General features: G+C 42.0%; 1 protein-coding gene across 1 annotated transcript in view; it reads right to left on the reverse strand.

The window, feature by feature from the left end:
* The window catches only part of LVRN (laeverin), a 51950-nt gene extending 38098 nt beyond the window's left edge, over window positions 1–13852 (reverse strand). Inside the window, exons 1-2 of the mRNA XM_054589936.1 lie at window positions 13014–13852; window positions 1084–1226 (exon numbers count right to left, since the gene is read on the reverse strand). Coding sequence (XP_054445911.1) covers window positions 1084–1226; window positions 13014–13711 — 841 coding nt within the window. The 5' untranslated portion in view covers window positions 13712–13852. The remainder of the gene's footprint in view (window positions 1–1083; window positions 1227–13013) is intronic.
* Window positions 13853–14584: the final 732 nt, after the last annotated feature.

Genomic DNA, 14584 nt, shown 5'->3' on the forward strand with positions numbered 1-14584 from the left:
TACACATAGGCAACAGTATGGTGGTTACCAGAGGGGAGGCAGGTATGAAAAGGACGAAGAGGGTAAAGGGGGTCAAATATATAGTGACACAAGTAGACTAGACTTTGGGTGGTGAGCACACAATGCAATAAATAGATGATGTATCATAAAACTGTATATGTTATTAACCAATGTTATCCCACTAAATTTAACTTTATAAAAAGGAACAGGATTTATCACCTCAAAGATTTGGTGCTGCCACATACCCCATGTGACTGCTCTCCCTAATTATAATACACTATCAACACATTTCTTAGAAAAGCTATTGATCTAGAGATTATTACACAGTTAAATATAGGTCTGTCCAGGAGGTATCCAGCCATATAATATGAAAAATAAACACTTATTGAATAAGATAAGAGATATAAGAAACATTGTATATATGACAATGATGCCCCAGTCCCCTGCAAAATAGGCACTTTGGGATCTCATGTAGTTCTCCCAATCGTCATCAGCTGCCTCATTGTATTTTCCTGAATCTCACTGATGGTCTGAAATCTCTTCCCCTTTGAAGGTGATTTTAGTTTCAGAAAAAGCCAAAAGTTGCAGGATGCCAAATCTGGGCTGTAAAGGGGACTGAGTCACCTGGGTGATTTGATGTTTCCCAAAAGAACTCTGTAGGAGACATGATGCATGAGCAGCCGCATTGTCACGATGAAGGTGCCAATCACCAGTTGCCCAGAGCTGCAGCCCTCTGAATCAACCTAATAGTTTCCCTGGAGGAATGTTCAAGCTTAATGCAAAATTTGATGCAGATTCGTTGCTCTACTTACTCAGTCATTTTCAATATGACGGCCACATGGTACACATGCCCACTCAACATCATCTACCGCCCCCACTAACTAGTACAGTGAAGTTGTCATTGTTCACACATGCGAATTCTAGTCCACTCTCCTTGGCTGCCAGGTTACATCGATGTCATGCAAACCGTTCTTGTTATATTAACTATAGCTGGACTTCTTCTGGACAGGCTTCATATAAACACATATGAAATTAATATATGTATATACAGATATATATGTGATGACAGAAAACATTACTTACGTAGCTTTGGCATGTTGGAAAGAGCCACATAACGTGGATGATGAATAATTGTAATATTAAAAGTTGCCTTCAGAGCTGGTTCATCAAAGCAAGGGAAAACATTCCTGGCAAATGTTGGTTCCATCTGAGATGCTAACAGGGCCCTAAAATACATTTTTGGGAAAAATCTATTTATTTTTATCTCAAACCAGTGGAAGAAAAAAAATACTGAGGGATTATGACTTATAATTACATGCAGGAAGGAGCTAGAATGGTTTCCCCTCGTCTTCCTTGCTGCCCTCCCCATAACAAACACACACAGTCCAATTCTCACAAGACCTAAAATACAACAGAACTATTTAATTTTCAACCACAAAATAATATTTACTTCATTACATCATGTGCCTTTAAAACCTTTTGCAAACAAAATAGGAACAAATGTAAACGATATGCAATGCCAGGCTTTTAAAAACCAAGTATTTTTAAAAATAAGATTACTACTTCAGGAATAATCTGTTGCTTTTATCTTCCATCAAAATGCAAGTCAGATGAAGAATCTCTACATTTTTATCTTTTGCTCATATATTCCCTCTTCTTCGTGGTTGACACAAAATGTTTTATTTTTCACATTATTAGGGGGTAAACAAAGTGGGTGAATGCCACTGAACAAAACAGGTTTTATTTTACTTCTTGAATTGCCTTATATATGGGTAGATTTATCGAATCCCTGCTGCTTCTTCCTCCAACCTCCATGGAAAAATACAAAAAGTGACATTATCCCACTGTGTACTGGTGATTTTTAGGAAAAGCTTAGGGACAAGAGAAGCTTGAGCAAACAAGGAGATGGTCAGGTTCACCCTCTGTAAAAACTGCCTGAGTCTCACAAGAGATGGGTCCTAGCAAACAACTTTGTCCTCAAAGTAAACTTGTAGTCTCCTTATCCCATTTTCCAAGACTCCTTGACTTGGGAACCTGCTTTTAGATGACAATCGTGGCGGCTAAATTCCTTTGGTTCCCCTCAGAGCCTGAGACTTAACCTCTCTGATGTGTTTACTCTTGCTTCAGTCCCAGTTCTTAAATAAAGGGAAGGTGAATTCAACAAAGATACCTTTAGAGAGCACCGCCTCTCCATTACCTGTGGCTGTGGGTTCCCCCTCTGCCAGGACAAGGCCCCTGCTCACAGAGAAACTCACACAGCTTTAGGAAGGACACACAGAACAGTTGGCATGTTCAAAAACTGCTCACAGTCAGCTCATTTGATGTGTTCATAACCTACGACAAAAACACAATTTTCAACAGCCTACCTTGCCCTATTTGCTTTTTCCCACTTTATTATACTCCTGCTCACATGGACTGGAATTAGGCCTACAGACTCTGACACTAGCAACTTTAGCTGCAAGTCTCTGCTCCATTTGCTATCAACTGAGCAATCCTGAACAAGTCACATATTCTTGCTGAGGCTCAGTTTCCCTATTTAAAAAAATAATGACACTACCTACCTTTTATTGTTGTTTGAGTTTTTATATTATTAGTAACTAAACTTACCAACAAATGACCTTTGAATTATTTTATATTCCTTTCAATCTCATAAATTGTTTTTGATATAAATGAACTACAGAAGAATTCAATGAGGAATAAGTTATAGGATAGAGGTGGAAGGCTGAAAATCACCAATTACAAATGCATTTTCAAAGGTTCCAGAGGTCACAGTTGATCACAAGCTGATTATGAACCATGTCTGTCTCCCCAATAAATTTTAAACTATGAGAAATTAGGGGTTAAGTATTTTTCCTTCTGTGTTATTTATAATACTTAGCAAAAATATGAGTTCATAGCAATTGAATAAGTATTTTCTCAGCTTTGGAGGTACTATAAAATAAAGGCAGCTTGATATTCATATGTACAAAGACTATAAAGTATTTCTGCAGAGTCTGTGACAGTGGCATTTGTTTGTTTTGTAGCATTGGTTGCTATCTTTAAAAGGGATGGGATAAAGTAGAGAAGATTCAAGCAACTGAAAATCTAGTGGAAGAATATCGAGCAGGGAATTCAGAGACCTGAGCCCTGGCTCAGGGTCTGGAATGTAAATGCAGTGGTGTAACTGTGGGGAAGTTGCTTAAACTCTTTGGGCATCCATTTCTATAAAATGCACAGATGGGACTAGATGATCTCTAAGTCCATTTAGAGCTTGAAAACGGATTCTCACAGGGTTCAAGACATCCAACAGGATGGAAAAAGAGGCCGTCTAGGGCAGGGAGAAACTGCCCAAGGCAAGCTCATGCATGCGCTTCAGGGGATCTCTGAGTTCCCTGAAACTGTGGGACATTTTGTACCAAGAGCGATATATTAGCATGAAAAGGAATAATGTAGAGTGAAAAAACACACCCAGTTATATAATACATACTCATATATTTCGAAAGCCAAAAAAAGCCTATTGTTTGTGTAGCAGAAACTATAGGAAGTAAAGCTTGATAACATCTTCTCTGCTGCCATGACTTTGGGAAACACATAAATCTCAAGGAGGTTCAAGGTGGGGAGGAGGGAGAAAATCAGACTCTCTGAGGAGATGGGAAACTTTTATGCTCATCAAAATGGGTTACAGGTTCAAAAAGGCTGAGGAGATGCCAGCTGAGAGTCACTACTTTAACAAATCAAACATCAAGCAAGTGCCTTTCAATTTCATGGTTCAGATCTCCAGGGAACTGAAATTAAAGAAATCCACTTGGATTTCACTAACAATTTCCCTCCCTGGTTTTATACAAACAAAATGGGAAAAAAAAATCCCTACAATACTGAGTCTTTCTGGCTCTCAATCATAACTTCAAAGGTCAGAGCCAACCAGCAACACATACGAATTTGTTATGCCACATCTGGGGACCAAAGACTGGTATTTAGTTCCCTTCTTTGGACTCAAGCAATCCTGCAAAGATATCCTGACCTCAGAAAATAGAACCATCCACCACCCTCTCCTCCCTTGAAACCTCACTGAAACATGCTATTATGGTGCCCATGAAGTCTGGGTTTAGAGTGCTCAGCTGGTGAGGGAGTTAATTTGGGAGAATTTGTCTCCAAACAGCTCAGTATTGCAAAGCCACTGTCTTTCCTGCCCTCTTGTACAGCCAGAGAATCACGGACTCACCACTTTCTTGTGCTAGAAGAGGTCTTGGTGGTCAAGGCCACTGGATGCCATGGGTGTAAATCTACTACCATATAAAAAAATATCCACTCAGTAAGGTATTCTATTCCAAATTATTTTATGAACTCCGTATGTCTACAGCTCTAGTTTATAAGTGCCAAATAACAGTTGGTGAAAGATTAAATATGACTCTTTGCAGAGTTGTCCCCAATTTTTTTTTTTACATGACACACTCAGAAATCAAAATATTTAGTAAAGGCAAATGTTATGCCACTGGACTGTGGCTCAAGGATTGGCCCATGAATCATGTTTGTTTATAACTTGTGTAATAAGATCTGAAAACTGAAGTTTCCACCAGGCAACAAAACATAATAGATGTAAAATTCCAAAGAAAAGTGCCAAACCATGTTATGAAGATTTTCAAAGTAAATAGTCTCAAGAACCTGTGGGCTCCTCTTGGACTTCTCAGCTACATCAAGGACAGAAAAGAGCTGTCAGGAAATGGAGATCAAAAAGATTAGAGAGGAGATTTCTTGAGGGGGAGGTGGCTGCTATTTTCCCAAGCCTTCCGGCTTTCAGGTTGTTGAAAGGAGATGCAACACTCCAACCCCGTGCTAAGGGGACAAGATTCCTTGGAGAGTAGTAGATGTGTTTTCTGAGACTGAGACTTAGAGGCTGATGCCCAACTGAGTCTCAAGAAAGTTGAATTTGACAATGGCCAGAGTCTGACTGCTACCACCTGGGAATCTGAAAGGTAAGAGAACTGACTGCTTTGGAAGCAGAACCAAAACTCACTGCCCTGCAACCCGTGTCAGTTCTGGGCAAGGGATGCATGAATGTTCCTTGGAAGAGCTGCGGGCCCTGAAACACAAAATGACAAAATTAACCATTATGGGAACTTTCTTAAGTTCTGTCCAATAGAGCCACCTGGAGGAGCTTGGATAGGCACTATTCAATGTCTAGGGGTTGAGGAAGGAGTCACAAGTGACCATCAGAACAGAAAAATAAGAAAAACATCAAGTAGGGTCAAGGGAATTGTAGGAGAAAGAAAAACAGTGAGAAAACCCTGAAGAGTCTGGGAAAATAATATCTCAAGGGAAAAAGGAATCTATTAGACCCAAGTGAGATTAAATGGCAAGAGTACTGGTTTAAGGAAAAACTACCCTGTGTGTTACCCCTCCCTTTTTCCCCCAGTCCCACTGGACCTGGGGGAGGTTGAGACAGCAGCTCTCAGGATGGAAGTGGAGGACTAGAAACATGAGGTGGAGAAATGGAAGGACCACTGCCCACGACCTTACTATAGGTTTCCACCTAAAGCTAGCCCAAACTGGGAGAAGTGAGGGTGTGCAGTCAAAGAAGGAGCTTTAAAGGTAAATTAAGTTCAAAGTATCAGGCAGGACTGGATTTTCTAATTTCTGCACCTGGACAATGTTTGTGACTTAGTGACCTCAGATCATCTGCCACCTAAGAATGAGCAGGAAATTACAGATCAATAGAGTATTCATGCAGGATTACCCTGGCCACTAATTGTAAAAGGACAGTGGAACAAACACAGCAATATTGTCTACTGAACCATGAGGTGTGCTTTTTCAATATGCTGGTTACACTGGTTTTCAAAAGATATAGAATCTAAATCTTTGATGAGAAAACTGCTCAGCCACATGAAGTGTGTGGGTTCAACACCTCTTTAGAACATTGAAATAACCTCTTTTCTCTGTGACACCAACAATATCATGTGCCTGGCCCTTGAGTGTGCAGACCTTGTTTTGAGATTTCTCAATTCTTTCCTAATATTACTCAAATTTCTCTCTTGTGAGTCATACCATGAGGTCTGTGCCAGATTTCCTAGCATAAACAGCGACTGGAAGGAAGTCTTTCAATTTGCTGTACACTCTTTCTACACCTGCATGGATTGATTGATTTTGATCATACTGCTCTCACCTTAATTTGTCCAAAATAAAGATCCCAGTTTTCTCCAGCCATTTCACACTAGCAAGCTGCTCCTGCTCCTTTGCTCCTGCTCCTTTGCTCCTGATGGGGACAATTTTGAGGTGTGGCTCAAGCTCTGTTCAGAACCTTCCTCCATGGGACTTTGACTGATCTCACAGCCTGGCTTGGCCTCCTTCATTCCCCTGTCATACTTCCCCATTTTCCAGTTGGTTTTCCCTGGGAACACTTCCTAAGAAATTACTGTTACAAGAAAATTTGTCTCAGAGTCACATCCTGTCAGAAGAAGGAAAAGTGAAAAGTAAAAACACTTGTTTTGTCCTTCTCTCACTCTTCTCAGTCTTTCTCCCCACATTGGAAGGGGTTTATACTCCTCTCCTTTACAATGTAGCAACTGCTCTTATCAAAAACTGAGGGTATACAAAAGCTGATTCAGTATTCAAAAATCAGTTAATGCAATATACCATATTAACAGGCAATAGAAGAAAAATCACAAGATCATATATCAACTGATGCAGAAAAAGTGTTTGAAAAAACTAATATCCATTCATCATGAAAAAATTCTCAGAAATAGTATAAATAGATGGCAGATTCCTCAACTTGGTAAAGAATATATACAAAAACTTACACCTAACATCGTATTTATCAGTGAATAGCTAAAAAATTTCCCCCTAAGATGTAAAAATCCTCAACAAAATATTAGCAAATTCATTTTAACAACTCATAAAAAGAATTATATACCACAACCAAGATGGATTTATCCCAGATATGCAAGACTGTTTCAGTATTTCAAAAATCAATTAATGTAATCTATCACATCAACAGACTAAATAAGAAAAATCACATCACCATATCAATAGATGCAGAAAAAATTTTACCAAAATCTAAAAACCATTCATGATAAAAAAGAAAAAACTTCAGTAAAATAGGAATAGACAAAAACAGACAAATAGATTAATGGAACAGAATAAAGAGCCCAGAAATATACCCATATAAATATAGTCAGCTGATCTTTGACAAAGGAGCAAAGGCAATACATTAGAATAAATATAGTCTCTGCAACAAACGTTGCTGAAACAACTGGGCATCCCCATGGAGGGAAAAAAAAACAAATATAGACACAGACCTTACCCCCTTAATAAAAATTAATTTATAATGGGTCATTGACATAAATGTGAAATCAAGATTCTAAAACTCCTACAAGATAGAAAAGAAAACCTAAATAACCTTGGGTATGGTGATGTCGTTTTGGATACTACACCAAAGACATGATCCATGAAAGAAACATGATAAGCTGGACTTCATTAAAATTATAAACTTCTGCTCTGCAAAAGACAATGTAAAGAAGGAGAAGACAAACTACAGACTGGGGGAAATATTTGCAAAAGACACATCTCATAAAGGACTGCTATCTGAAATGTGCGAAGACCTCAACAGACACCTCACCAAAGAAACAGATCGCAAATAAACACATGAAAAGATGCTCTACATTATATGCCATCAGGGAAGTGGAAATTAAAACAACAATGGAATACCACTACACAACTATTAGAATGGCCAAAATCTGGAACACTTGGACCAAATGCTAATACGGACAAGGAGTAACAGGAACTCTCATTCATTGCTGGTGGGAATGTAAAGTGGAATAGCCACTTTGGAAGACAGTTTGGTGATTACAGTTATAAAACTAAACATGCTTTTATCATACAATCCAGTAATTCTGCTCCTTGGTACTCACCTAAAGGAATTAAAAGTGTATGTCTACACAAAAACTTTCATACAGAGTGTATAGCAGCTTCCACATAATTGCCAAAAATTGGAAGCAACCAAGATATCATTTAGTACGTAAATGAATAAACTGTGGAAAATTATGCAATGTTAAAAACAAATGAGTTATCAAGCCATGAAAAAGATAAACATTAATTGTATATCACCAAGTGAAATAAAGCCAATCTGAAAAGGTTATATATTGAATATATAATATATAAAATTATATATATCTATAATGGATTGCAACTATATGACCTTCTGGAGAAGACAAAACTATGGAGACAAAAAAAAAAAAAAAAAAAGACCAGTGGCTGGGGAGTGACACATAGGCAGATAACAGAGGATTTTGAGGGAAGTGAATATATTCAGTACGATTTTATAATGATGGACATATGTCATTATACATTTTTTTCAAACTTATAGAATGTACAACACCAACAGGAAACCCTAAGGTAAACTACAGACTTCAGGTGAATGATGTGTCAGTAAAGGGTCATCTTTGATATTTAAAAAAAAACATTCTGATAAGTTGCATTGATAGTAACGGACGACATGCATGTGTAGGGGCAGGGGCTATATGGGAAATCTCTGTATTTCCCTTTCAACTTTGTTTAAACCTGAAACTGCTCTAAAAAAAATAGAGCCATAAAAATAGAATTCTTAGACATGACACTAAAAGCAAGACCTATAAAAAACTGATAAATTGGACTTTGTTAAAATTAAAAACTTTGGTCTCTGAAAGACATTATTAACAAACAAAATAAAAAGACAAACTACAGACTGAGAGAACATATTTGTAAACCTTATAGCTCACAACAGACTAAGATATAAAATATATAAAGAACTACCAGAACTTAACAGTAAAAAAATAATTGAATGAGAAAATGGGTAAAAGAGATGAATAACAGTTTCATTGAAGGTAAATAATATACAGATGGCAAATAAGTATGAAAAGATGTTCAACATCATTAGCCATTAGATAAATGCAAATTAAAATTACAATAGATATCTCTATATGCCTATCAGGACAGCTGGAAAAAAAAAAACAGTTCAGCAGTTTCTTAAAACCAAAACATGCAACTACCATATGACTCAACAATTGCACTCCTGGTCCTTTATTCTGGAAAAATAAAAACTCATGATCACACAAACACTTATACACAATTGGTCATAGAAGTTTTATTTATAATAGCCAAAAACTGTAAGCCAAAATGTTCCTTATTAAACAACTCCCCACTCTCCCAATGCTTAAGCAACCACAAGCCTACTTTCTGCTTCTATGAATTTGACTACCCTAGGGACCTTATATAATGCCCTCGAGGTTCATCCATGTGGTAGCATATTTCAGAATTTTCTTCCTTTTAAAGACTGAATAATACATTCTCTATTGTATGTATATATCACATTTTGTTTATCCATCTATTCATCAGTGGGCACTTGCTTTGCTTCTACCTTGCGTCTATGCTGTTATGAGTATACTGACCTGGAATTTTTGAGGATGTGCTCCAGGAATCTACATGTTTAATAAGCTCCTCTGATGGTTCTGATGCACATTAAAAGTTTGTAAACCACTACTCTAATGCAGGATTTTCCAAGGCATAGAGAAAGATTTGTGGTAGCCCTCCAATATTCTATCATATAGACTTGACTTACACATGAGAAAGTCTTTTAACAATTTTATGAATCATTTTGATTAGGTCAAGAGAAAGTCTTGGTTTGGTGTTATTTATCTTACATATCTAATTCTAATTTTCTTTTTTAACAAAGAGAGAGCAGCCCTCAGATTCAGATCCTTCAGATCCTTCAGTAGGCAATAATACTAATACTAATTAGCATGGTTTTATTGTATTAGTATGTGTCATTACAGTTGATAAATTGCAAATGGTTTCCCACTTCTGATAATGGTATAGAGTTGCTTTTCAATAAATTTACTTCATATTTTTGTTTAATCAAGTAACTTTTTTAGCATATAATATGTCTGGAGACATTTAATATGACACAACATGAAATAGTGATATGCCAATGGATGAAGTTGGGAAATACTGCTTTGAGGGACGTTAGCATTACGATCTTGTTCTCACCTTTCTACACATGGAAGGAAGGAACCAAGCACTGACACACAGAAGCACATGTCCAAGGCATCCAGGAGGTGGCCCCCCAGGGCAGAAATGTGATGGCCCCTGCCAACTGGAGAAGGGCCAAGAACAGGTGGGAAGCATCCTCAGAAACCTCTGAAGGTAGAAAATCATAACCTAACCATTAGAAGGGGGAGGCAGTGATGCTCTTTGAAAACATTTTCTGGAATAATTTTCTTTCTCTTTTACCTTAGTGTTGAGTACAATTATTTAAAAATATTAGCCTGTCCAGACTGTAATAAAGGGTCACCAAAGAAGAGAGGTAAACATGTTCTGACTACTGCATCTGAAATTATAGACACTCGAAGACAATGTGGAATCAGTAAGCAGTTTCTTCCCATAAGGGAATCTTCTCCTTAAACTCATACCTACCAGGAATTTGGCAGGTTCCATGTTTAGATTACAGGAGGATGTTCCTAACAATACTACTCTGAGCTAATGGGTTGTCAGTCACCGTCTCCCTCTTTCTCGTTTAATTTTCACAGCACTCCAGTGGTTGACACTTACCGACTGTATTCCATGAACAGACTCCGAGAGACTGGTTCACGTCACATGGCTCAGGTTCAAACTCAGGCCTATCATACCACATCATCACTTTGTCTAGGTTCTTTGTGACCTTGGCTTCAAGTCAGTCTTTTTCCTTTTAGGAATCATTTTGATTGGGACAAGAGAAAAATTCTTGCTTTGGTGTTCTCTCAAACATCTAACTCTAATTTCCCTTTTTAACAAAGACAGAGTTACCCTCAGAATCAGAGGTTTCTTTTCCTTGTGGCTTAAGAAACAGAGACCCCCCAAAGAACAATTTTGAGGCAACAGCTCCTTTAAGATGCCACAGTTCTGGAGCTCCACCTTACTCTATGAACATCTGCAAAACTTTATTAAGATTTCTGCCTGTTTGAATTTTAATGTTCTCAAGATATGGTTTCTAGTTACCACTAGAGTTGGCAGCACAATAGAAAAAGACTTTCCCATGTTTGCTAGAGCAGTTTATCTGAGCCACAGCCCCATTAAAACTTCCCATTAAGGAAGAAGAAAGAGTTGGGTGAACAGATGATTTACTTACTGACAGCAGGAAACGCTATCAGATATGTATGCACAGAGTGAGCATTTTTTAACTCGGAAAAACCTTGCACCCTGAACTACACACAGTTATTTCAAAAGGTTTCCAGTGCTTATAGTCCAGTTACATATCATCCTTACATGAAACTTTTCAGCAACAATTTTTCAAGCATCGACGCATTTTTGAAAAAGAAAAACCATGCATAATGTCCTTAAAAACAAAAGTTACAGATTACACATTCACTAAGGCAGCTTATTAAACTTATTTTAAAACCCCTGAAGTTTTGAAAATAGCACAGGAGATGATTTAGGGGGTAATTTAGTGGGTTTCTTTCTCATAGAGAACATCTGAGAACATTTTCTCTAATAATAAAGGGTAAAGTACATGCAGTTGTGTAAACCGCAAATGTTCCTCCAGTGCGTGAGTGAAGGGGATCGCCAGTTTGAAAAACCTTTATATGTGTAATCTAATGAACAAAGTAAACAGGAAAAAATAGAAACAGAGGCATTGATACATGGAACAGACTGGCAACTGTCAGAGTGGAGACAGGTTGGGGGACTGGATGAAAAAAGGTGAAGGGATTAAGCCAAAAAAAAAAAACAACCCACCACAAACAACAAACCCAAAAACAAAGACAAAAACAAAAAACAAAAAAAACCCACCCCACATATACAAAACACAGACACAGCAGTGTGGTGATAGCCAGGGGAAGGGGGTGGGGTGGAAGGCTGGGTGGAGGTGGGCAAAGGGAGGGGGTGGAATGGGGACGGAAAGAGACTTTGCTTGGGGTGACAGGCGCATGGTGCAGAGTGCAGATGATGTTTTAGTGAGTTGTTCGCTTGAACCTGTATGGTTTTGCAAACCAGTGTCACCCCAATAAATTCAGTTTAAAATAAAAAAAAGGAAAGGAAAGGAAAAGACCTTTTTGGTATCTTGCACCTAAACCATGGATCCCCCGATGCTGGCCGAAGGTCAAGTAATGTGGTCGCAGACCGTGGCAAAAGGCAATTCTTGAACTGGAAATATTCCGTGTGGGAGACATTATCTCAAATGAATATAAAGAGAGCCTATGTACACTACGTGAGTTTGCAAACTCAGAGGGGCGGTCTGTCATCGCTTTTATTTATTTTTCCAGCCGAAGAATCCCAAAAGCGCCGCGCGGACACTCCGCAGAGCTGGTTCAAAGAGCTGGGTGGGGTAGGGGATGCGGCTGCTTACCAGCAAAACCAGATGCAGGCCCCAGGCAGGGAGTAGGAGGGGATGGATTAAAGGGGATTCCGAAGGTTTGGAGAACTTGAAGCAAAAAGAAGAACTGCGAGAGCAAACAGCCCCGACGGGAATCCATTTGTTGTAAGAGCAGCAGTTACAGAGCGCGGAGGAAAAAAAGAGGTAGAGCAGGGAAGCTGAGCGCCGAGGGGCGCCCCGGGAGGGAGCAGCGGGGAGGTCAAGGGTGCGATGGCCCCGCGCGTCTCCAACATTAGGCCCGGAAAATCACCTGCGGATCTCTTTACAATGCAAGTCCTGATCCCTCTACCCCCCAAGTATTACAGCTGTTGCTGGTCCGCGGACCAAACGTTGGGTACCAAAGGATTTGTTTACTGCGGTGAAGAAATTGTGGGTTAGAGGAAACGGGGACTTTCTGAAGAGAACGACTAACTTCTGAGGGTAGCAGCGACCTTAAAAGGGACAACAAGAGAAACACACTGGATGAGCAGGCATGGGAATGAAAAGTGGCCAAGCTCTCGAAGCCTTTATTCCGAGCTGGATCTCTGGAAGGAAGAGGAAGAAGGAGGCGCTCTCCCGCTGGCTTGGGAAGGGCAGGATACACGCGCGCTTGGAAGCAGGTGAGCAGCTAAACAGACGGACGCGGGGACCGAGGAGGCCGGGGCTGGCTTGCCCTTACCTGCGCTCACCCTGGTCCGTGTAGACATTGAGGAAGAGTCCCTCCCTAGTGTTCGGGTACACCGGGCCGGAAAAGCTGAGCTGCAGCTCATACAGGCTCCCGGGCTGCAGGGCCTCGCGGAGCTCCAGCACCATGTACTGCATGTCCAACGCGAACCACAGGTTGTCCACCGGCACGTGGCCCACGGTGGCGTCTCCAGTGCCCGGGGACAAAGGACCCCGCAACTCAGCTCTGTCACAGTCCAGGAAGAGGCTATGCAGCAGCAGCAGCGCGGTAGCCACCGCGCAGCGCAGAGTGATGTTCACGCGGCCGGTGAAGTGTAGCGCAGGTGGTGAGAGCTCGTCAGGCCGCAGCCGGGGCCACAGTTCCAGCTCGTAGTGCAGCGGCACGAGCCAGGAAGGCAGGCGCAGCTGGTCCCAGGGCCCCGAGGGTCGCCACTTGTCCGGCGTGACCGCCACCGCCGGCTCACGAGTGGGGCCGGGCTTCCGGGTGGGCGGCAACTCCCCCGGCTCCTCCGGCCGAGATGGCCCAGCGTCCGGGACCCCGCAGTCGCGAAGCTCCGACGGCGCGCTGCGCGTGCAGTGGCCGTACAGGGCAGAGAGCACAGCCAACGCCAGAAAAAGCGCGGCTGCCAGCCCCGCCAGCAGGAGGGCTACTGAGCGGCTCACGTAGAAGCCGGAGCTGGAACGGGGTCCCATGGCCGGGACCTCTGGCGGGGGCGAGGTGAGAGCCTGGAGACGGCGGCAGCAGCTCGGAACCCCGGGCCGAGTGCGCAGGGGTAGGACCCCCCTCTCTTGTACCGTCCCTCCTCCTCCTCCCGGAGGAGCTGGGAGACAGGAGAGGGCGATTGGGACCACAGCTTCCCCCTCCCACCTAATCAGATCCAGGTTCCTGCCTATCCACCCCTCCCGCAAGAGCCCAGGGAAGAGGCGGACCCGGCAAAGCCACGCGCGCGCCCCTTCGGGTCCGAAGGGAAAAACCTTGCAGAAGAGGCTTCCAGAGTCGGTGCGAGGAGGGGACAGTCGGAACAAACTCGAATTTGAACACCTCCGACGGGGATCTTTGGATTCATGGGATTTGTTGGGTGTGCCGCAGTGCAGTCCAGGTGTGGTCGGGAGAGAGAGGCAGGCTCAAAGCGCCTTCAGCTCCTTGACTGTGGTGACGAGCAGCCGGTGGCCCACCTGCTGGCCACCACCGGATTTTCCTGCGCCAGGGGCGGGGGTGGAGGTTTTAAAGCCCTGCACTTCTGAGCGTGCTTTCTGAAATGACCCCGCGAGGGACAACCGTGCGGTCAGAACTAACTTCCCGAGCCTAATCTTTGGCGCGAAATTTCGCCTCCTGAATAAACTCGGGACTCGAGCAGCGTAGGCTGCGAGTGCTGTGAAGGAAACAAGGTCTGGCGTCCTGGAGCCTTTCCGTAAGGAGGGCTGAAGGAGGGGCGGAAAAAACCCCGAGGAGCGAGGAGTCGTCTTCTCCCAGGTGGAGGAGCGGGGAGGGCCGCTGTACCCCCGGGCAGGACGGGGCGAGAAGCGCCACTTGGCTCTGCAAAGGCCAGGGACTGGGTGTCCAGT

Source organism: Pteronotus mesoamericanus, unplaced genomic scaffold (assembly GCF_021234165.1).
Source record: "Pteronotus mesoamericanus isolate MK-2021 breed Mesoamerican mustached bat unplaced genomic scaffold, CSHL_Meso_final scaffold_167, whole genome shotgun sequence".
In the NCBI taxonomy this organism is placed as follows: domain Eukaryota; kingdom Metazoa; phylum Chordata; class Mammalia; order Chiroptera; family Mormoopidae; genus Pteronotus; species Pteronotus mesoamericanus.